Source organism: Corvus moneduloides, chromosome 2 (genome assembly GCF_009650955.1).
Source record: "Corvus moneduloides isolate bCorMon1 chromosome 2, bCorMon1.pri, whole genome shotgun sequence".
Classification (NCBI taxonomy): domain Eukaryota; kingdom Metazoa; phylum Chordata; class Aves; order Passeriformes; family Corvidae; genus Corvus; species Corvus moneduloides.
In genome coordinates this window covers 29,256,731-29,280,668 of record NC_045477.1, presented here as the reverse complement: position 1 = coordinate 29,280,668, position 23,938 = coordinate 29,256,731, and the positions used below count along the sequence as shown (strand labels likewise).

Here is a 23,938-nt window from a genome sequence, read left to right as displayed (position 1 = left end):
GCTTCTGGCCTGACTTAAATTCCTGTATCCCTTTGTTTCACATATTCTTCTCCATTAATTTCCACTCTGGCTCAAGGATGACTTCATACAGGTTTCCTCCCTCTTCTCTCCTGCTAGGTGCTGAGAAGATGGCCTCCCCAGGTCCTCCAGGGACCCGCATGACGTCCACAGTCAGCATCAACATTTCTACCCCTTCCTTCTACAACCCACAGAAGAAGTTTGCACCCGTGGTTGCCCCTAAACCCAAGGTGAACCCCTTCAAGGCTGGGGGTGCGTCAGAGTCATCGCTGCCCCCACCTCCTGGACCTGGTGCCCAGCGTGCTCAGATAGGGAAGGTGGGGGAGATTCCAGTACCACCCATGTCCCTGCTGGCAGAAGGTAGGTGCAGGCTGCTATGGCAGATGTGAATATGCATTTCTGTATTCTTAGGGTGGGAGGTTTGTGACTGGGCTGAATATGAGAACCAGGGTCATAACTGCTGTAAGTGATGGGTATTCTTGCTGTAGAGACTGGCAGGTTCCATAACGAGATAAATGGATTGGAAAGGGATCTCAGTCTAGGTAGTATCTCCATTAGGAAAGGAGGGGAGAGGCCGTCCTGCACTGCACTGAGGCTGGAGGAACGCAGTGGATTTTTCACAGTATTCCCTGGGTGCACAGTTGTGTAATTGCAGTCTGTTTCTGGCCAGCGTGTCTGAGAGCAAGTATGTTGCAGAAAAGTTGACCCTGATAGTGATGAATCACACTGTTGTCCTTCTTGTTGACTGGTCCCAGCTTAAGTTGGTGATCTCTGACTGTCCTTGTTGTGGACTCTGCAATTGCCATCGTTGGTGCTGGAAAAGAGAAGGGAGAAATAATTGGGTGAAAAAATAGTGGCAGCGGTGATAAACAGGAAGTGAGACTTAGAGTTTAGTTTGTATGGCTTGTACAGTTTTGTACTTTTTCCTAGTGGGTTGGGTTGGGTTTTCCTGTGTAGAGTGACTTCTTGTTTCACTGTGGTTTTCTTATTTCTTTCTTTCTTTTTTTGTGTGGCCTTTTTTTCATTTCCTGCAGTGCTAGAGTGGTTTTTATGTTCCATGTTTTCTTGCTTGGTTGGTTTTGTGTTCTTCAAGATGCAGGTTACTGGTTGTATGACTCTGTAGTTTGAACTCATGATCAGCATGGGGCCACCAGAAATTTTGGTAGGGACCCTTTGCTAATGATTGATGCTGCCTATTTCCCCAAGGCTCTGTCAAGGAAAGAGTGTGCCTCAGTCAGGACACACGTGTTTGGAGAATGCCAACTGCTGGTTTAAATGTCTTTTCTTTCACTGTTTAGCACAGACTGCAACACTGATGTTTTCTAGGTTAGCAGGCTAAGTTGCTGGGCAGATGACCTGATGGTAGGAGGAGTGGTCCTGGGCTTAGAGGAGAGAAATGATTAAGCCGTTTTTCCCATTTCTCAAGTCACAAGGACATGCTGGTGCTTCTGCCTCCTGAAATTATACCAGCTAACTCTGGTGACCTATTTCTTGTATGTTGTTGGCTGGAATTTTGTATCTGTGGAAACCACGGTCCCATCTTAGGATTTATCATTTTCTGCTATAGTTGTCTGGATTAGGGATGTGTCTGTCAGAAGGCCTCAGACTGACACAGATATTACCTGAAGTAGACAGGTGGATGTTAAAAATTATTTTTCGATGTACAGTGTGTGTGTTGGATGTTGCTTGCTCTGCTTCTCTTATCCTTAAAGTGGGTATTATGGAGTAACTAGACAGAAAAACTAGCAAAAGAACCATTTGTCATAAGCTGCTGTGTCATCATTGGGTAAGGGCTGCCAGCAAGACAGCTGAGGTACAGATGAGCCACCAAAACTCAGTCATGAGAGAAATGCATCTGATTTGATCCTTCTCTGGTGCATATCTTCAGTCCTTCTGTGCCTTCCTTATACACTCCCCAAACAAAACTTATGATACAAAGCTATAGCAGTTGGTCTCTTTGTCTTAAATGACAGGATGGCTAAGTTAGTACTCCTGTAGGAATGTTACATTTAGTATTGATCATTCTGTAAATCTGGTATAACAACTTCGTGAGGAACTTTCTTGTCCTGTGAATAATTAATAAAACAGGCTTTTAGTGCATCTGAAACAACGTGACAACAGATGAGGATTGTGTTTCTTATGGTTTCAATAAACCAAAAGGCAAGCATGTACAAGCTTGATCCCAAACTGTAATTTCAAAGAAAAAAAATACATAGTATTACTCCCTCCCCCCAGCAGAATTTCTGCAGCACAAGAAGGCTTGGAAGAGGTGTTGCATACCAGGGCAGTTTATGCATTCCACAGGCTAATAAGATTTTGGCTTTAATCTTCTAAAGGGGCAGTATTGTCTCCCTTAGGTTACAGATGAGAAGTCCTTATAAAGCCTGTTGACCACAGCTGGATATGAAGATGAGAATTCAATTACTGCTGTTAAAAGTTGCACTTGGAATAGCTGGAGTAAAAAGCTTGGTCTTATACCCTACTGCTCATTGGGGCTAGCCTGGAAGAGGGGTGGGTGTCTAGAAGAAGGCACGTGGAAGTTACACCTCCTCATCTTTGATGTTCTTTGCTGTGTGGTCGATAGGAGGACAGTTCCTCCCCTACATGGTGAAGGGAGAAGGATTCACATTTGTTTGTCTGTGTTGTAGTAGAAAATGGTTGGTTTTGTTTGTTCTGCATCTTGGGCAGATACAAATAGGTGGAAGCAATGGGGTTTTCTAGAAAACTCTGAGGCACTGTGGTGCTTTCCAGCCTGCTTAAAAGGGTTTTGGAAAATTTCTTGTGTCCTAATGTATATTGGTGTGAAGACACATTAGCCTCTAAAATCAGAGCTGGTTTTATGCCCCAGAAAAACAAAGCCATTTCAAAGATTCTTCATACGCTTAAGGGGTAATTGGTCCAGCTTGCTTTTTTCCCCCCCACTTGTTTCTTGTAGTGCTTACTATCCTGCTGTGAGATACCAGCTTATTTTTGTGTAAAAATACAGGCTCTCCAAGGTCCTGGGTTGTCCACTGGCGTTCCATCTATGCTACCCTGTGTTCAATAATCTGAGCCAGTTACTGGCAAGAGAAGGGTATGCTGGGGATCAAAGAATGGGACAAGGAGCGGGAAAGAGCATAGCAAGACCTGTTTCCCAAATATACAAGAACTCTGCTCAGGGACTAACAGCAGCAGCTACTGAGGAAAGATGAAGTGATTATGAAAAGCTTTGGACAAGGTGAAAAACAGCCTGTGGAGTTCAGTCATCCTTGTTGGGTGCAGAGGCCCTGTGGATACAGGGGAACCAGTGTGCCCTGACTGCCCAGAAGGTCGATGGCATCCTGGGCTGCATCAGAAGGGGTGTGACCAGCAGATGGGGATGGGATTCTGCCTCTCTGCTCCACTCTTATGAGACCCCACCTGGAATACTGCATCTGGCTCTGGGGTCCTCAGCACAAGAAAGATGTGGACCTGTTGGAGTGAATCCAGAGGAGACCATGAAGATGATCTGAGGGTGGGAGCACCTCTCCTAGGAAAACAGGCTGAGAGACATGGGGTTGTTCAGCCTGGGGAAGGGAGGGCTCTGGGGAGAGCTCATTGTGGCCACCTTCTACCTTAAGGGGTTATAAAAAAGAGGGAGATGGAGATTTTGTGTGCAGATAGTATAAGGACTACTGAAAGAGGGCAGGTTTAGATTAGATTAGAATTTCAGGAGGAGATTCTCTACTCAGAGTGGTGAGGCACTGGAACAGGTTGCCCAGAGAGGTGGATGCCCCATTTCTGGAAGTGTTCAAGGTCTCACTGAATGGGGCCCTGAGCAACCTGATCTAGTGAGTGGCATCCCTGCCCATGGCAGTGAGGATCGAACTAGATATTCTTGAAGGTCTCTTCCCTCCCAAAACACTCTGTGATTCCGTGATCCTGCTTCCTGCAATGTCTTCAAGAACCCTTCTGGTTAGGAGTAAGAAATGATCCAAAGTTGCTTTTATTCTCATTCTTCCCCATAGACCTGCCGCTGCCACCTCCTCCTCCACCTGGGGAGGATGCAAGCTTCTCCTCAAACTGTGCATTTCCACCACCCCCACCGCCCTTTGAAGAACCTTTCCCACCAGCCCCAGATGAAGCTTTTCCTTCACCTCCTTCTCCACCTCCTCCTCCTCCACCAGTGTTCGATGAAGGACCTGTGAACAAGGTTCCTGCCCCACAGGTGAGTGAGGTCCAAGGAAGTGTGGTTTCTGTGATGCTCTGTGAGTTGGGACAGCTTCTCGCTATTGTCCGAGCTCAGCAGCAGGAAGTCCTGAGATCCGGGAAAGCAGGGAATGCTACCACCCCGTGGCCCAGCACAGGTTAGGGTCAGCTGGCTGGGCTGCAGCTCTGCGGGGCAGGACCTGGGGTTCCCGGTGGACAGTGAGGTGTGTGTGAGCCAGCAATGCGCCCTTGTGGCAACAAAGGCCAACCACACGCTGGGCTGCACTTGTGAGAAGGACAAGGATGGTGATTACTCCTCCCTTCTGTGCTAGCGAGGCTGCATCTTGGAGGGCTATATCCAGTCAGGCTTTCCATTGGAATGATCCCTGTGGAATACTGAACAAGATGCAATCCAGTGAAAGGCCATAGCAGCCTTTGGGGGTTGGAACAGAAGAGGCTGCCAAGGCAGGGTTCTGACTGAGTCTGCAATGCCTAAAGGAGGGCTGGAGAGAAGACAGATTCTTCTTACTTGGGTGCACCAAGAGACAATGGACAGAAGTTGTGGCAAGGGAAATTCCTCTTGGACAGAAGAAAACCCTGTTCCGCTCCAAGGGTGGCTCACTGCTGGCATGGGTGCCTAGAAAGACTGGGGAATCTGCATCATTGGGAATGTTGTGAAATCACCTGGATGGGGCCCTGAGCAACCTGGTGTTGCTTGGGAATTAGCTCTGCTGTGAGCAGTGTTGGACTACAGACGTCCAGATGTCTTTTCCCACCTAAATCTGTCTGAGCTTCCTTGGGCTGTCGATTTTCCCACTGTAGACCTTTGAGACTGTGTCCTGTTCATCCTCACCAACTTGTTATCCATTCAAAGCAAGGAGCAGATCTGTACCGCAGTGCAAAGTACCAAAGGCTGCTATTGTAAGGGAATGATACACCCATTTCTCTGGCTGTTCCTGTAATATGCTCTGCTCCCTTTCTCCTCATGGATGGCGATGTAGGTACGTGGCAAGATGAGCAGCGTTGATCTTGAGATTGACTCACTGTCTGTAATGTTGGATGACATGGAGAAGAATGACCCCTTCAAATCCCGGGTGAGCTGTCCAGACTGTTGCAGGTGGAAGAAGAGATGACTGGTTTGCTGAACAGAGGTAGTGAGAAGGGTGCTACTGAAGATTAAAATGTCTGGATAAACCATAGCGTGGAAGTGTTGGTGAAGGACCGGAAAGCATGGATCTTGCAACCTGTCTGCACTGCTAAATATGTCACAGTGTGGAAACTCTTAGGATGCTGGGTCTGGGGTAGCTGCTGACTGACTCACTGCTATAGATGGCATATTTTCTCTTCCACCTTTCTGTTAACTGCCTGTTTTCTCTCTGCTGTTTCTCTTTACAGATCACTGCAGGATCCACAGGTCCTCTGGAGAAACCGCTGGCCGCAAAAGCCCCCGTGGAAATACCATCTGCACCCAAAGATACTCCTCATTCCTTTCCTTCTAAGTTCACACCAAAGCCAAGTGGAAGCTCATCTTTCAAGCCCCCTGGGGTGGATTTGAACCCCACCCCAACCCCATGGGCAGCCCCACAGCAACGCAAGGAGCCCCAGGCACCAGTCCCTCCACCCCCCTCTCTCCCTTCTGCTCAGCCTACCCCTAAATTCGCCCCATCTCCTGTTGCTGGCTCTCCTAAGTCTGTGTCCAAATCAGGTGACAGTGTTCCAGTGGCTCCCTCAAATTCTACAAGACACCCTACTTCCCTTCAGACTCAGTTCACAGCCCCTTCACCTTCAGGCCCCTCCTCTCGACCACAGCCCCCTAATTTCACCTATGCCCAGCAGAGGGAAAGACCCCAAGTGCAGGAGAAGCCACGTCCAACAGAAAAACCTGCTGCTGCAAAAGACACGGTAAGGGAAAGAGCCATGGGACTGGTGTTTTTGGACAGGCACATGGGGAGTAAAGTTGGGAGGATGAGGGGGGCATCTGCCCCAGGCTATGGGAGGCTGTTACCCATCTGAAAGAGAGATGTAGCTATAGAGATAGTGGTGGAGAGGGGTAGGACTTCATGTGGAGGTGAAAAGGATCAAGCACAGTGGATGGAAGATTGTTCCTAGAGATGAACAGAGGGGACCTGTAAAGGCAAGAGAATTAGGTTTATTAGGGACTAAGTGGGAAGGAGTCTATATGTATCTTTTGGGATTGAATGTTTCTTCTTCCTGCAGCATAGACCCACAGGTTCCAGTGCAGATCCACCTAGGGGGAATTCCTGTCTGACAATGAAGGAGGTAGAAGAGCTGGAGAAGTTGACCCAGAAACTAATGAAGGATATGGAGCATCCACCCCCAGCAGAGGCTGCAACTTCTGGTGCGTTCCCTCAATGGCAGCGGTAAGATTAAGACTGTGGTGGGTTTTAATCTCTCCTGACCCCTTTCCTTCTGCCATTGACAGAGCTCTGCGGCTTCTGCCGGAAGCCCCTGTCACGAACCCAGCCAGCTGTGAGGGCCCTGGACCGCCTCTTCCACGTGGAATGCTTCACCTGCTTCAAATGTGAGAAACAGCTGCAGGGGCAGCAGTTCTACAATGTGGATGAGAAGCCCTTCTGTGAGGACTGCTATGCTGTGAGTCACTGGGGTGGAAGCTGCTGGAGAGAGCTGAACTCGCTGTGGTGGTTCTCTCTTGCTTTCTCTTCCTCCTTCCATCCTTGCTTTCTGTGGTGAAGCCTCACAGGGGTGGGAGATTGGATTCATGTGTCTTATTTGTTTCCTTTGGGCTCAGAGCACCCTGGAAAAGTGCAGCGTCTGCAAGCAGACCATCACAGACCGGATGCTGAAGGCCACTGGTAACTCATACCATCCCCAGTGCTTCACCTGTGTGATGTGCCATACCCCCCTGGAGGGGACCTCCTTCATTGTGGACCAGTCCAACCAGCCTCACTGTGTGGATGACTACCACAGGTACCGAGGGAGACATGTGTATGTGGTGTATGAGAGAAGGCAGAGTCCCTCACACCTGCTTCTTTTTTCTGCAGTACAGGGTTGGGTTGCCCATGTCCTCTGTTGGACATGAAGTTAAAAATGAGCCAGCAAAGTATTAAGATGTCTTTCCATCTAAACATTTATGATCCCTCTGGTGCTAATGCCATTGAACAGCACTGAGAAGCCTGCCTTGAATGTCATCACAGTGGTCATGGTCTCCTCCATGGTTTTGTGTTGCAGGAAGTATGCTCCACGCTGCTCAGTCTGTAGTGAACCTATCATGCCAGAGCCTGGAAAGGATGAGACAGTGCGTGTTGTTGCACTGGAGAAAAATTTCCACATGAAATGTTACAAGTGTGAGGTAAGACTGGTGGCCCCACTCCTCCCATGTCTCCCATGCTCATCACCAGCAACTGGGCACCTTTGTTGTCTATGCTGACCAAACACTGAAGTTGTTCTGAATGAATCTGGAGCGTTTCTGAAGTACGTTCAGAAAAAGATCAGACATTCCCAGACCATGGGTTCATGAACAGGGACTGTGCAGGGTTGTTATATTCTCTAACACGCCTAATATAGCAGCTGTATGTAAGAGGGGAACGTGCTGGGATTGCTCTCCCATCAAAACAATGTCTCCCATTAGCACCATCAGGGACAGAGCACTGGGCTGTGAGCAATTAACCTGACGCTGTGGGGCCTTTCTGCATCCTCGAATGCCTTTACCCTGTTCTTGGCCATCACTGAGCTCCCTGCCTCTTCTTTTCCTGTTTAGGACTGTGGGAAGCCCTTGTCCATTGAAGCAGATGAGAATGGGTGCTTTCCTCTGGATGGGCACGTGCTGTGTATCAAGTGTCACACTGCCCGTGCAAAAACAGCGCGCTGAGGAGCTCCGAGGAGGCATTCCCTCGAGTCCCCCACTCTCAGTACTCCTTCCCTCCCTGCCATTGTCCTACCCCTCTGCCTGACAAGGCAGACTGCTACCAATGGAGACTATGCCAGCACAGTTCTTTACTCATGTAGGATTCACTGCTCCTAGACTTCACTCTGCACACCCACCAAGAAAGGATCTCTTCTCCTGTCACTGCTTCCTGGCCACAGTGTATTCCAGGCTGGGGGCTGTGATAAGGTTAGTGCACAATTGCTGTTCCCTCGAGACTCTGGAGGATAAAGATCAGACCTCCACCACCGCCTGGTGGAAGAAGCAAGAAAGACCTGGTGGCAGGTGCTGGGAAGGGCTGAGAGCATTCTTCAGTTTCGTGGAGCCAAGAACAATGATTTGACTTGAGAAGGTGGAAGCCTGCATCGTGGCACCACTTCTGTCTTTTATTTTATATCTTGTGACACCTCGTTATCAGGATGCCTTCCTCTGCCTGCTCCCTCACCTGGATTAGAGTGTGGAGGCAGAAAGTAGTGGGAATCTGTTACTGTTGCTGGAAAAAGCTAACCTGCTATAGCTTTTCTGTCTCTAAAGGATTTTACTGATTAACTGTCTTGTCATTTTTTTTCCTTAGCCAGATTAAACTGGCAGTGTTTGAAATACTACTCTGAGTTTGGAAACTTTTTTTTTTTTTTTAAAAATCTTTTTCCCCTTCCCAAAATGATTTGTTTCCCAGTGCGGTTTCTGGACAGCCAGGCTGGGCACCAGAGTAGCAAAGCAGTCCAAAGAATGCATGTTTACAAATAAAGACCGTCGTAAGGACGGGCAGCACATGGTGAGGAGGCGTCTCAGTGCATGGATGAGGATTCAGCAGACTGAGGAATGTCTCCTGTTCCAGTACGGTTTCTTTCACTGCTGTCAGTGAAAGCTGCAGTGTAATTGCAATGTACTGTCTGGCTCTAAGTGTTACTGCACCGAGCCCCATTTCCTGGACTAGAAACTGTCTCAAACTGAACAAACCTTTTGAATAACAACACTGTCCAACCACTGTTTGCATTCAATAAAATGTGTGGTTTTTTTCCATTAACCTGTGTCTGCTGTATTTGTTCAGCCACCCATGAGAGTTGCTGTCTTTGGCAGTAGAACTGCCATTGTAGAGCTTTTTTACACATTGCCAAATGTATAGCTGCTATTCTACCTAGCCTCCGGAGATCAGGAGTCTGAACATGGCCTTTCTCTCTCCACCTCTTGGTCTGCTTTCCAGGCTTCTATTTTTCTGTGCCTGAAGAGTAGCTCTCATTTAAAGCAGTGGAAGACTGCAGTTCAGTACAGCAATACTGTAGCTTGGGTATCTGCCAGGCAGCAAATTTACTGGTTACCTATAATTCACGTTAAAAAAAGCTATTACTAAGACGGATACCGTAACAGTCTGCTTCATGGATCACTCAGAGGTGGGTATTCCAGTGAGATGCAAGTGGATTGGAGTAAAAGTGGACACTTTGTTTGCTTTGCCCTAGCTATTGCTCCTCAGTGTTTGTGCTTGCTGTTTACTGTTCTAAGCATGGTACTGTCATGGTCACTGCAGGTGAAACTCCTTTTTGTGGTGAGCACCAGTGTTTCTACACTTCAAAGACATGAAACCTACTCTTGATCTCTTGCCAGTTTGGGGCAAATCTTTAATGACTCCTTGCAAATTGATCGAGTAAATGTCTTGAGGTTTTCTATAGGATGAGTAGAGAATAAACAAATTGTACAATTACTTTTCTTACCCTAGTTGTTGCTAGTTTGTAGGCATTGTTTGAGAGGTTGTTTCTAGGCCATGCTGTTAAAAGCTTGTGCCCACAAACACCAAGGAGTGCAGAGGAGAGGAACAGTGCTGGGGCAGAGAAGCACTAACTGCTCCTCCCAGAGGACCATAGCCTTGGTGTCTGGGTAGGAGACCTATCCCATGGAGTCAATGGGAAGGGATCACCTTGTGGGTTAAAGGGAGGCTAGTCCCTCTGAGGGGCATGGGCTGCATGGAAAGAGCATTTGGGGACTGCACAACACTTGTTGTGGGATGTGTAGGGAAGAGATCAAAGGCAGGAAAAGTGAGTGATCAAGGATGGGAAGCACCATGGGAAAAACTGATGGGAAAAGGGCACAGGAGGTGGCTGCACGTACACAGTACGCTTGTCTGGCCATGCCCTGTGTGTCATCGGTGTGGTCTGTCCTGTCTTCATAATAGCTTTTTTTTTTTTCCTGTTCTGTGTGCATGAAGTCTGTTCTGTGCAAGTGGATCTAAATGCCAGCAACTGGACAGACCTGAGTGCATGCATATTGTGGTGGTGTGTGTTATCGCCAGCAAAATCAAGTCAGAGTAGCTGGTGAGTAGGGCAAGAGATTTGGGAGCCGGCACATGGCATGGCTGCGGGTCTGGCTAAATGCTGTAAAGACGTGTGAGAGTCAGCTGCTCACGTTCCCAGGAGCTACTCTTGGGTCTGGAGACCAGCTGAAAGAGAAGAGAGTGCATCTGTGTGTGAGGACACCGGGGGACCAGGGGATCCTGGAGCCAGCTGCTGGGTAGAGCCAATGTCTTAGGCTAACTCTTGGAGGGCTCCGGGGTGTGTGTGCGTGTCTGCATGCTCACCGTGCAGCATGGCTGCAGGCCTTGAGGATTTGCCAGCAACTGAGGAGACCAGCTCAGGCTCCAGGGTGTGGAGCCAGCTGCAGGATGGCTGGTCTCGGGCACTAGAGGGATCCATCCTATAGATGTATGTTTCCCTCTAACAGGTTCATCCTGATCAGCCAGAGCCAGGAAGAGGATTAGGCTGTTTGTGCTGTGCTTGCATGTCTGCTGTGCTCTCTGCCTCGGGCCAGTCATGTGCAGTGTGTGTGCGTTTATACACATGCATGCATTATGTACTTGGAGATTTTCTGTGCATGAGTGCCTATTGGGAATACATGCTCAGGCTTGCTGCTGGCTGTGCCCTGAGGACATGGAACTGAACAGCCTCTTCTCTATCAGGCCAGCTGATTCAGCAGCTCCTAACACTTGAAGTTGAAAGGGACCTCCCTACTCAGAGCTGGGTCAACCAGAGCAGGTTGCTTTTTAATACCTTAAAGGATGAGACTTGGATAATCTGTTCCAGTGTTAACAACTCTCACAGTAAGTTTTTTCTCATCTTCCATTTACTGCATTTTGGTGCGTTCTCACTGCTACTTCTTTCACTGGATACCACTGAGGAGTGTCTGGCTCCTTTTTCACCATCAGGTATTTATACAGAATGATAAAAGCCACCCAAACATTCTCCTCTTGAGGCTGAACAGCCCCTAAGCTCTCTCAGCCTCTCCTTGTATGTCAGATGCTCTAATCCATTCAAAACCAGTGGCCTTTCACTGGACTTGCTCCACTGTCCATGTCGTCCTTTGTGCTAGGGACCCCAAGATTGGACGCAACACTTCAGGTGTCTGACCAATGCTGGAATAAAGAGAAAGAATGGCCTCCTTCCAGTTACTGGTGATGCATTTGCTGAAATGCAGCCCAGGTACTGTCGTGTTTCTTTGTTAAAGGGTTCAGGTGCAACTTGCTGTTCACAATGACCTGCAAGTCCTCTCCTGCAAAGCTACCTTCCAGTCCCCAGCTTGTACTGATGCGTGAGGCTATTCCTCCCCAGTGGTGAGGCTCTGCATTTCCCTTGGTTTAACTTCCTGAATCTCCCCTCTTCTCATTTCTCTCCCCTATTAAGGTCCCTCTGCATGGCAGTGCAACCATCTGATGTATCAACCACTCCCACTTCTCTATCATCTGCAGTGATAGGCCAAAATTTACACGTGCATGGCACAGGCTCATACTCTTGTGTTGGCTTCATCAGGGCTTATCTGCTAGCTTGGGTATCTGCCAGGTAGCAAATTTACTGGTTACCTATACTTCACGTTAAAAAAAAGCTATTACTAAGACGGATACAGTAAAAACTCACAGTCAGAGGTTTGCTTGTCAGCTCTCCCTCTTGCTATAGCTGCAGTGACTTGAGTAGCCATGGTCTGTGTCGAATAGAAACCAGCCTTCTTGCTTCAGGTTCCAGTTCTTTAGATCTCTGCTTCTTAGCCCTCCTGTTATGATTAAGGAAGACCTTCCCAGGCACAGCAGTCTTAATTTATAGCCTTAAGACTTTAGAGCATTATACAGTTATGGAGACACTGTTACCCCTAGCAAGTCACATTGCTGAATGTGTAGCACTCAATTTCACCAACCCAGACTTCAAAAATAAATCTTGAGGTAGCTACTCTTCCCAGGTGGGAGAAAGTCTCAGGAACATCAGTGAGAATCTTTCTTTCTCCTGGACAGTCTAGTCTGCAGGAGAAAGAAGTACTACTCACATGTATTTCATCAAACACAGCAGTAGCTGCTAATATTTCTTATGATTTAGGAATAATCACAGGATCTGTAAAAAGATGGACTTGGATGTTGGATAGATAAGCCTGTAACTGGGTGAAAGAAAAAAATCTGAAGTGACCAGCTGCAAAGGTATCCTTTAATCCTAATGCAATTGCACTTCCATGTTACATCTGCAGTTAAATGGACAAAGACCGTTGGCTGAAACAACTAAAGGTGGATGTAAGAACCCTGCTGGAACTTATGATAGGTATGCTAAAGGTCTCAATCACATTTGAATTAAGCCAAAGAATTCCAACACAGCCTGCTCTGCCACAGGTTTATTTACAAAATATTATTTACAGACTATAACTGTCTCGAGATCTGATAAATAATAACATTTCCTCCACAGAGAAGGAGTAAGACAGACCACCTACACATTTTTCTGTTACAAATACCCTATTCCAGCCAAACAAGACTATTGTCTCTTTTAAAAAGGGGCAGAGAAAAATGGATACGTAAAGGGTTTTCTGTCCATGGCATAAGAAAAGGTATTAAGCAGTTTGGAGAGATGTAAATCTCCCCTCTGAAGTGTGCATGTGCAAAACAGCAACATGCTGAGGTGCTGTGATCACACAAGTTACAGCGGGGTGTGCTTCTACTCCCAGTTTCTCCTCCAAAGAAAGAAGTACACCACAGGCTGGTGTTCAAGGCAAGAATAGCTGCATTAAAAATATATATGCCTTACCAGCAGCCTCGTGAAGAACTGAATAGTTTGTTCCTGATGCAAAATAAGAAAGACAGAAGGGTGCTGAAGTGAGAAGGAATGTATGCCAAGGAGTGAATGAGCCCTGTCTCTACCTGTCTGTATTCTTGTGCCTGCTCCCTGAATGTCCCAGTCTATCCTGAACCCTCATCTCCAATCTTAAAACATTATCCACCACCCTCCACCCACTTTGTACTCCATCTGATATACTGAGGGTCTGAAACTCCAGTATGTGGACTACAAGGCCTACTTAGTGCTGCACAAAGTAGACTGCAGAAGACAGGGCTGAGAACAGTTTCTAAGACCACTGCTCTGAAACGTACTGATGGCTGCTGTAGAGCTAAAGCAAGGGGGAACAGAAATGAGAGCAGGTGGTGTTGCCTCATGAGCTTTTTCAGTTCTGGTTGTTTTGCTTTGCTTGTCCAGTCACTCATTTGGAAGCAATTGCCATAGGAATGATTCCAAGTGATATCTGGTAAGGATGGGCATTTTTCAAGCTTAGGAATGCAACAACTGATCACTCCTTAAAGCCTTGGATGCTGCACAAGATCCTCTTCTGGTGGCCTGGAAGTGATACTCCCATTTGTTTCAAGTCCCTGAAGGAAATCGGAAAAGAAAGGAAGAAATGAATTGCTGTTCTTGTTCCTTAGGGACAAGGGTGTGGGTAAGGGCAGAAACAGTTACCAAGCATGAGTTCAGAAAGCTTCCTTTCCCTCAGTGCCTCCTAATACACCTGCCTTTCCTCTAGAGGGAAGAAACTCCTAGATATTCCTGCCCTTCCCTGGCTACCTCTGCCCACCCAGTCAACTGACCTCTCCCACTTTGTGACTAGGCCTATGCTCCCAGTAAATCAGGATTTGTGATTAAATCAGCTTGTGATAGGGGCCATGTCTCAACCCTTCAGCAGGTCTGTGCCTGCTCATTTGTTTCGTGTAACTGCTCTGGTTGGAGGTGGCTGTACATCCCCGACAAAATAACACAGCTGTGTCCTGAGTCCTTCTGAGGAGCCCAGAAAGATTTGCTCTATGACACAACAGTGCCTGGCTGATGGAGTGGGGGGGATATCACTAGTCCATATGGAATTTGTGGCAAGGAAATTATCTTACAAAGTCCTACAAGGGTAGGGAGACAGGTTAGAGAACTGTTTGCCATCTATTCTTCCCATTGCTGTTTGTGTCTGATGTGAGTTCAGAGCAGCTGAAGACCCCTGAAGAGCCTCAAGTTAGGAAATTAGTCTCACAGTTTGGGCTGATCCTTCCCTTTTAGGTGAAGAAGCCCGTCCACTTCCATTTAACTGCATGGAGAAGGATGGAGAGAAGCCTTCCAAGTAAATATCAGTGCTTGTTCAGATCACACAAGGACAAGCACAGCTCCTTGTAGCACAGCCTGAGGGGCCCTGTGGGAGCCTGGCCTGCACTTACTCAGCAGTGAGCTCCAGAATGGACTCCATGGTGTCCAGGCCGGCAGTGCGGAAGTTGGAGATGTAGCGCTTCATGCGAATGGATTCCAGCCACTCAGGGATGGATCGGTAGGGGATCCCATCAGACCCACTGCAGCTGGGGAGACGGAGTGTTACCCTAGAGACACATAAACGCTTCATTAGCCAGGCAACCGCCTGAAATGGACAGCACTAGGAGACAGTAGCCGAAGGGCAAGCAAGCACCCTCTGCCAGGGCAGGGCCAACTAATCTGCTCTCTGCAAAGTGAGGTCAGAGCAGGCCAGTGGCTCTGCCCTCTGTCACCAGGAAACAGAGACGACCACTATCTTCTGCACACAGAGCACTCACGGTGCATCTTTCCAGTCTGCATTGTTCGCACTGCCTCTCCTCCTGCTGGGGACTGGGAGGTGAAGCATCCCAGTTAACCCCTCCTCCTCTGGTGACAGCCTGCTTACCTGGGGTCAAAGTCTGCAACAGGCCGGAGGAGTTGGGGACTTGAGATGAAATGTTGCAGCTGTGCCCGGATTTCCTGAAAATGAGGCCTCCTCATCCGATCGTGTGACCAGCAATTCTTCATGAGTTCGTAGAGGATAGATGGGCAATCCACAGGCGGGGGGAGCCGGTACCCATCCTCTAAGCTTTTCATCACCTGCACAGAGGACAGAGAGAAATCTGGCCAAGAGCAAAGAGTGCAGAATAGAAGCCAGAGACCTCTGGGAGCAGCCATTCACCACTTTACAGTGTGCAGCCAGGGAGGGGTTGATGCAAATTACATGTGTATGACACAGGGTTTGGGCAGCACAGCACAGGATCAAGACACCTAAGGGATGCCAAAAACTGAAGTGGCATATGCATGTATTTTCAGTCCTTTACTAGTTTAGCTCCCATTTGCCACTCAGGACATGTTCATGAGAAGTGAGGACAAGTGAGGGCCAAATGGTCCTGGCACAGTGAGAGAAGGGGAACCAGACTCTGAGGAATAATTTCAACAGCATGTTCTGAGCCTAGAATGAGATGACACATAATGCACCAGAGCTAGAGGAAGGAGAAAACAAAACCAGTGGAGAATATCTCCAGATCCAAATGCCATGGCTGATTTAACTACTCTTAATTTGGCTTATTGCTGTTGACACCTCAATACTTATTGTCCTTGACTTGGTTGCACTGATTTTTAGCAGGGAGGGAAACATAGTAGTTATGTGTTCAAAAGAAAGTCAAGACTGCAGGCTGAGGGGGATCTACAAAAGTTGGGCCCACATGCCTAGTTTATTTTTTAAATCAGCCCTTGAACTCAGTGTCTGTTACCTCTTGATTGGTCATGTGTCCATATGGCTTGTCACCAAATGACAGCACCTCCCACATGACGATTCCAAAGCTCCAGACATCACTGGCTGAGGTGAAAATCCGGTGAGCAATGGCCTCTGGGGCTGTCCATCGGATAGGAATCTTACCACCCTGTAAAAGAGAAGAAACACAATGTATCCAGCATGTATCACTGAATTGTATTTCTCCAGTGTTTTCATGTAAGGACCTTACAAAGTGGTTCAGAGATTGAGCCCACTTCATTTGAAGTGACGTGGGAAATTTCTCAAAAGGAGAGAAATATTCTTGGAAAGTAAATGAGTTTAAGCCCTCTGTTCAGTTGAATGCTACACAAAATCTCTGCTGTGGGAGTGAAGAGCCTGACACCAGTCACAGCCCTGCTTTGAAGGACACCACCCATTAGAATTACTGGAACTTTCATTGAAAGAGACATGGAGATGACCCTAGTCCAAAACTGACCACAGCAAGGCTATCTTCTAAGCTAGATTCAGTAACTGAGTCCAAGAGATGAGACCTCTTATTTTGCTTCTCATTTTAACACCACAGTCCCTCTGAATTTCTTAGCAAACTAAATCAACCTGGACTCCAGAGACAAAAGTACCACCTTCTGAACCATCCACACCATGACTTGTAATTTTACTACAGGCTTTCCTCAGAGACTACAGTTAATTTACACAGCTGAAAGACTGGGTTTGCCTCACCTTGGTTTCATAGGTTCCCTCTGCATCATTCTCCAAAATTCGTGAGAGACCGAAGTCAGACACCTTGCACTGGAGACTGCGTGTTACCAGGATGTTACGAGCAGCCAGATCCCGGTGCACATAATTGTGTTCTGAAAGGTAGGTCATGCCAGAGGCTATTCCCTGCAGCATGCTCACAAGCTGCACAGGGCTAAATTTTTCCTCATTCTCCTGCATGGAAGAAGAAGTGAGAGAAGTGACATTGATCCGCTTGGCTTCTAGTCGCTGACCTTACTAACTTACAAAAACGGGCAGTGGTGAACAAGCAAAAAGGCAATGCTGCAGCCCAAAGACCCCAACAGGTTCTCACTAGGGGACTGGTGGTGGTCTCCAGAGTCATCATTAGGCAACTGCATTTCCAGACACCACTCTGGTCACTGAACAAACTGGATGGCATCAAGCTTCTGCTGCTGACACTGGAAATGTCAGTAAGCAGAAAGTAAGTGGATGTCTAGATCTTATTTCTAGTTTTATTTTAGGGCCCTAAATCCAGGTCAAGTGCAAGTTCTGGCAGTACACAAGCTGATTACAGATTGGAGTTTCTCACCCGGAGGAAGGTATCCAGTGCTCCATTTTCCATATACTCAGTGATGATCATCATTGGCCTCCCTTGAGGAAGACAAGACAGTTTAAGCCTTTTCAAATTCTCCTACTCATGCCTTTCAATGCTCTCCACATTCCCCAACACAGAGAACCACGTCCAACCCCAGCTAACACCCCCACTCCACTGGCACAGCTGGCTGCCCCTTCTCCTTTGACATCTCCCAATGATCTTGTACTCCTCCTGGTGTCACACATATAACCCTGTAGCATCCCTTACACTATCCTGACTCCTCATCTACTCACCAGCCCTAGAAGATCTCTCCTAACATTGTCTCAGGACTCTGTTGGAAATCCATACCTCTCCTCCCTTCCTTGTTCTCTGACATGACAATGCCTGTCTTCTCCCAGAACAGCCTCTCTGACAGCAAACTCACTAAGAAAAGCCTGAGAAATGTGCCAGTTTCTGCTCTCATTCCAGGACTCTCTCACACACACACTTACTTTTGGTGACAACTCCCTCCAGACGCACAATGTTCGGGTGATTGAACTGCCCCATAATTGTTGCTTCACGCAGAAAGTTCCACCACTGTGAGTCTGAGTATGTTGATTTCAGAGTCTTGATGGCAACCACAATACGTTCTTTCCCTGGGAGTCTCAGGGACCCACGATAGACCTCCCCAAACTCCCCTGAAGACAACCAGAGGCAAAATGTCACAGATGAACTCAAGGATGGGTAGCAAAACAACAGTGTGGGGAAACTGAAAGATGGGGAGAGCAATAAGTAACTCACCCTCTCCAATCACGTTCTCCATAGTGACACAAGAGACGTCCAGTTCCTTAGTGAATTCCAGGACTCCTCTGCTGGGGTCATCATATGGTTGCAGGTCTACATAGGGTTTCAACCAGACCTTCTCTATGGTAAAGGGAAACAAAAGAGCAAATTAACCTGTCAGCTCTTTGGACAACCTTTTTAAAGAATAGCTACAAAAGCAGAAGTGAATCCATGGGCTTCTAACAATGGCAGTAAAAAAATCTACCAAACCTACATTGAAGAGTAGAATTTGTGGGAAGAGGCAAATTACATCAGAAAAGCCATGCCAGTGTCTGGTTTGAAACCAATATTTCTTTTCATCCCTTCCAACACATTCCAGGCTTCCCCCTGGTTTTATCACCCCTTTGAAGCTCACCTCGCTCAAAGCCCGAAGTATTGTAATCTGGCCGTGCATGTCTCCAACGAGCCCTCCTGGAACATCACAAAGAGTCGTGAAAATAAAATGGTCAGCAGATAGCAAAGGGAAAAGCAAGACTTTGAGCATGCCTTCCCTAGCTGGTTAGGGACAGAGTTCAGGGTAGCACAGAGCAAAGTGGAACCAGACACTGCACCTACTTGGAAAAGTACGGCTGGCAATAAAATGTGACGGCTCATTAACATTTAGAAATGGAGCTTTGTTTTCATACAGGGAGTTTTGTGCTGAGTTACAGATGAATTTCTGTTTATTTTATGTTTTCTGTATGCTTCCAGTAGAGTATCTGATCTTCTTAAAACCAAGCAATAGCAGCCTTATAGACATTGAGAAGGAAAGTAGAATTCTGTATATGGGTAGAGGACCCCAGCAGTAACGGTATGTGGAAAATGGTTTGAAATGACTGCATACATGCATTACCACTCAACTGGTCAGCAGCTACAGAGATGATTGTACCCTAACAACATTTTTATTCCTCTGTCATGATAACAATATGATGCTGCTGGATTATAACAAAACTGAGAAATCACCACATTTTCCTCTGTTTCCAACAGCAAATATTATCTTAAAATATCAATCCCTCCAATCCTGCTAATCAAAATTACTTACTGAGACCCTTCCCATCTTGCAGCAGCACACTGGTGTTTTTCTTCTCTAACTATACAATATATATATATACCTATACAATACCTTGTGAGAAAACAGGGCCTCCCTTTCTCAAGCTCCCATAGCTCAGCTATTCCTACATCTATGCCTTTTTTAATACCAAAAACCAATACTTACTTTCGCCGAAACATGACAAATCCCAGAATTAGCCCAATAAATAGGAGAACTCCAAAGATAATAGAGACTATGACTCCACCAGACAGAGCTCCCGTGTCTGCAGAAGCAAAGAGAGAGGCCACATCACTTAGAAGACCAGTATCAGTTTGTCTGGAACATAACAACCAGCTTCTACCAGTTAATGGCATTAGGCAAGTTACAGCCATTTGCCTTCAGGCAGCAGAGCCACCAGATGGGAGTCCTATCATACTGTTACTCATGTGCGTGGAGCACCTTCTGGTGGTTATCTGGTTGACTCTTATCTACAGTCTTGGTTTTCCAGTTGAGTAATTTATCCCTATGTCTGATTTCCTACTTAAATTCCATGACACTTTCAAAAATGAAGAACAGATGTTCCTTCCCTCCCACTCCTCTCCAACAATCCTTTCAGATCAGGCCCTTCTTCCTGTTCAGTACCTGATTTAAACTATGGAAAAGCAAAGACATGATTTTCCCCAACAGTCTAAAGTGACTCTCTTCTTGTTTATGAAATTAATTACGTGCTCCCCTCCCATCAACATCTGGAGCTGCTCCTTTGCCTAATTACCCTGACAAAAGGCCCTGTCTGCATAGGACTCCTGAAACAAGTACTGACTTACAAACTTGCAGTCTAACATCATATTCCTGTTTTCTCAAAACTGAGCATCAGGTGGTTTCATTTTGAGGTTGGATAGCTTTCAGATAGTGTTCACATAACACAGGCTGTCTCCTTCCATTTAGATTCTCAAGTTAAAGCTAGGCATTTCCACAAATATATTTGAATTCATCAGAGAAAATGCTAAATTACCTCTCTTAGTGTTTTTAAAACTTACTTCCCACAACTTAAAAAATGTTTTTAAAATTTAAAATGCATTAATGAAAAAGTAATGAGAATCTACATATTTTTAATATTTTCCCAAGAGAGATTTAGGAAAACATCCAGAAGAAAGAAAATCCCCAAATAATTTTTTTTTTCATAAATGAGCAGATTTAAAATCAAGGAACAGATGATACAGAGAACTGTGTGGGGAAGTGTTTCCTAACATCTAGTCCAATGCTCAGCATCCATAAAGCCTAATTAACACTAGTTATTCTTCCTCTGATGCTGACTCATCCCACTAAAATTACTAAAAATCACCAGCTTAGTTAAGCAGAAATCAAGAGACAGAGTTAATGTCCTTGTTTTGTTAAAATCAAAAAGCTAAGATTTGGAGGGTGAAATAGTATCTTTTATCAATAAAATGGACAAGCTTTTAGGTACATAGGACTTCTGCAGGAATTTAAGGGATCTAAATTAACAAACTCAGATTTAAATATAAAATTGCCACTCCTTGCAGATCCTGCTACACTAATATTCCTAAACTATAACAGCTAAACACTGCTTCTAGTATGATCAAACAAGAACACTCATTAAATGAAACCTTGCTGGCACTTCCTTTTAATCCCTTTCATATTCAAAAGACCTTTGTCTTGGCATGATGAGGTGATCAACTTTTATTTGAAATGAAGCATAATTTTGATGAAAGCATTTTCTAATCTACTCTTTCTTAATCAAAACAATTGTGCATGCTAATTTACATCTTTTTCACAGGGCCTTTGCAGTACTTTATTTAATTGGTTAAACATCATTTTTGGTATCATCATTTGTCACTGTGACTTCATGAAGATTTTACCAAAAGCTCCAGGTGCCAAAAAGGGCCCAACCTTTATATTCCAGTAATGGTATCCAATGCCTTATCAGCTTTTACACTGTTAATTTAACTATTTAGTTACATTAAGGTATGCCTTAGCTTTCTTCCATGTCCTTATTTCATTACAATAAAACTTTCAAATGCAGCACTTCAATGCATGTATTTCTAAAGTTATCCATTGGGTCAGCAGGAGTCTGTGGAATGAAGAGGGAGCAAACTCCATTACAGAAAACTTTAGACTAAGGGGAAGTTTCTGGGTGACCCAGGGAAAGAGGAGGTTGGATATCAGGCCTATATAAGATGTTCTTTGACACAGGAGAAAGATCTTTTTGTAGCTCTGACGGCCTGGCCTTCTACACATTGTGCTTTGGTGAAGAACATTTTTCAGTGGTAAACCATCTCTTTGGGCAGAGCTACATTCAGGAGCTGGACTACATACAGTGGAACTGATAAAGCTGGAAAAAATAGTGCTGAGGTCCTCTGAGTTCTCCTTTTCACTAGTAACTGGCACATAAAAGGAGGCATATGGTAATCATTTGACCAGCATTCAAACTTAGAAACATTAGCCAAAATCAAAATGTCTTTGAAGAACTAAATGAAGGTCTGGTTAACTCTTGTACCAGTACAACACACTAAACGGAGACTGATCAGGTCTGAATGGGAAAGTACAAGTGAATTTTATAAGACAGCAAGGAAACAGGAAAAATGCCTTTTGTCTTTACAAAGCAACAGGCTTGGCTCTGGTGACAAGGCACTCAGGAGTGTGCCTTACAGCCAGCAGAACACGAAAAGAGATCGATGTACCATGTGAATATACAATCTGATGGGGAAGTGGGTTTCTCCCAGATGAGATACCAGTGCTTGTCCTTTACCTGGTGGAAGGGTGCGAAATTCCTGCTCCGCGGAATAGGGCCCAGGCCCAAGGGGTGTGATGGATCTCACACGGAGCAGGTAGGCTGTGTCTGGCTGCAGGTCTCTCAGAGTGACATTTGGCTCAAGAAGGTGCTTCACTGTGTAACGTGCCTCCTCTCCCTGCAGAAACCAAACAGGATCAAGTAACAAATGCATGCTGAACAAGAGGACACTTCCACCCCTTTGGGTGAAAGGGGGAAGAGCAAATCAGGCAAGCCTTACCTTCTCAAAGAACATGACCTCATACTCCACCGAGGTCCGGCTGCGTTGCCGTGGGGCAAGCCAAGAAACAGAAAGACTACTGTCATCTCTCTGTGTCAGGATAAACTGGGATACTGTCACTGGAGCTGCAGGGGAGAGAACACAGACCATGAGGGAGAAATACAAACATAATGAAAATCAGGTCCTCTCTCCACCAGAAGCTCTGGTCACACCATGCAACTGAGTCTCTTTGCCACTGCCACTCCCTCATCTTTCTCCTGTGTGGTGGAAGGGAAATGAGGTCTCCAGTTGTAATTAATTGCTTTCCATGAACAGTGTGCTTCTGCCCTCCAATAGTGAAGCATAACTTTTTTTCGGCCCTCAAAACAAAATCAGTGCTCCAAGAAATTACATTTATTCCAGGACTGCACTGAAAGTGTCCATTTTGAAATAAAAATGTTAGGATTTTCTGCTCCTACAGCAGCAGTAGCACAGCTACCCTATGTAATGATTTATGAATGCAGCTGCATTGCGTAAGGGTACAGTGAAACTCAATGCTCAAAATCTCTCAGCTGACTGCAAATGCATGCTGTTCATGAATAAAAAGATAATTCTCAAGAGTCTGCAAGGACTGAGAAGTTAAGCCTGGTTCTCTCCTTGTCCTTCATCATCAGGAAATGATGAGGCAAGCCAAAAGTAGCTCTGCTTTTCTAGCTCAGGGTTGTGCTGCCCCCGCATAGCGTCAGGAAGAAAAGTCATATTTTGTTACTAAATTAGAAGCCGGGGAATGCACCAAGGGCTGTTGAGCACTGTGATGTCACTTTTCTATAATCACATTTCACGGTGCTCTGGAAAGTATTTACAGGACAGCCAAGCTAGCCAGATTGAAGCTAACCGACAGAAATGTGTCAAGATGTAACATCCTCATCTCTCCATGCTTCCAAAACCTTTTCTTTTCCAGTTACACCAGGGTTTCTGTTGTGTTTGGTGTTTTGCAATATCTGAGTCACAGGAAATATTTCGTGACACAGCCCTCGTTCTTCCTGTCACACAGGTAACAATACTTAGGCTGTGTGACAGGGATGGCTTCATCCTCCTCACCTCTGTTAAGTTCTTGGTGGATTCATAGTTCTTGGTGCATAATGATTACTGCTACTTTGATTTACAAGGAATATGACTAATGGACTTTACATGCCAGAGGCAGAGGTACTTTAGAATCCTTGTCATACCATACCCACACATGTGTCAGGCAGAAGGAGAAGATGGAGAAAGCTTAAATATTCAGAGATTCCTCTTCCTTTTCATGATGAGCAGGAAGAAATTTTCTCTGCTTCTGCTAACCTGCATGTCCAACTGAGACCCAGACAGCTGGAGCAGTTCTCTGTGGAGCAGGTCCCATTCCTGAGACACCATTATGGGCTTCCACAGTGAATGTGTAGTTGGTGTAAGCTTCTAGGCCATCCACGTCCACTGCAGGTTTCGTGAGACCAGAGGCACTGGGGGAGAACACCACGCCAGCCTCACAGGGCTCACAGGACAGCAAATGGCAGCGCTGACAGAAGACTGTGTAAGTCAGGTCCTTCCTCCCACCGTGGTCACTGGGCGGCTGCCACCACAGACTCAGCTGGGTGCCAATGAGGGAGAAGCTGACATTGCGGGGAGCTGAGGGTGGGCCTAAAAAGAGCATGAAAGAAAGTGTTAGATTCAGTTGTTAATTCCCAAAGTTCTGTGGCAGCTTCCCATCTGCTCATGCATTTCAAATGGAGCTCTCTGTCCACCCCAGCCTCTCCTTCTCTCATCCCTGTTTCCCAAACTTGTTTCCTCACCCATATCCTTGTTTGTGGAATCATAGAATGGTTTGAGTTGGAAGAGACCTCAAAGATCTTGTGTTCCAA

At 46.2% G+C, this 23,938-nt stretch overlaps 2 protein-coding genes across 2 annotated transcripts in view; one reads left to right on the top strand and one right to left on the bottom strand.

The window, feature by feature from the left end:
* The window catches only part of ZYX (zyxin), a 29,414-nt gene extending 20,298 nt beyond the window's left edge, over positions 1-9,116 (top strand). Inside the window, 9 exon segments of the mRNA XM_032098827.1 lie at positions 118-378; positions 4,005-4,204; positions 5,187-5,279; positions 5,581-6,087; positions 6,403-6,544; positions 6,629-6,798; positions 6,956-7,134; positions 7,396-7,516; positions 7,925-9,116. Of these exon segments, the coding sequence (XP_031954718.1) occupies positions 118-378; positions 4,005-4,204; positions 5,187-5,279; positions 5,581-6,087; positions 6,403-6,544; positions 6,629-6,798; positions 6,956-7,134; positions 7,396-7,516; positions 7,925-8,035 (1,784 nt within the window). The 3' untranslated portion in view covers positions 8,036-9,116.
* A 3,413-nt stretch (positions 9,117-12,529) lies between these two features.
* Positions 12,530-23,938, bottom strand: part of EPHA1 (EPH receptor A1) — a 34,379-nt gene continuing 22,970 nt past the window's right edge. Inside the window, exons 6-18 of the mRNA XM_032098826.1 lie at positions 23,385-23,717; positions 22,065-22,189; positions 21,803-21,962; positions 19,222-19,318; positions 18,382-18,437; positions 17,985-18,107; positions 17,696-17,881; positions 17,199-17,260; positions 16,613-16,822; positions 15,894-16,043; positions 15,044-15,237; positions 14,571-14,726; positions 12,530-13,745 (exon numbers count right to left, since the gene is read on the bottom strand). Coding sequence (XP_031954717.1) covers positions 13,667-13,745; positions 14,571-14,726; positions 15,044-15,237; positions 15,894-16,043; positions 16,613-16,822; positions 17,199-17,260; positions 17,696-17,881; positions 17,985-18,107; positions 18,382-18,437; positions 19,222-19,318; positions 21,803-21,962; positions 22,065-22,189; positions 23,385-23,717 — 1,931 coding nt within the window. The 3' untranslated portion in view covers positions 12,530-13,666. The remainder of the gene's footprint in view (positions 13,746-14,570; positions 14,727-15,043; positions 15,238-15,893; positions 16,044-16,612; positions 16,823-17,198; positions 17,261-17,695; positions 17,882-17,984; positions 18,108-18,381; positions 18,438-19,221; positions 19,319-21,802; positions 21,963-22,064; positions 22,190-23,384; positions 23,718-23,938) is intronic.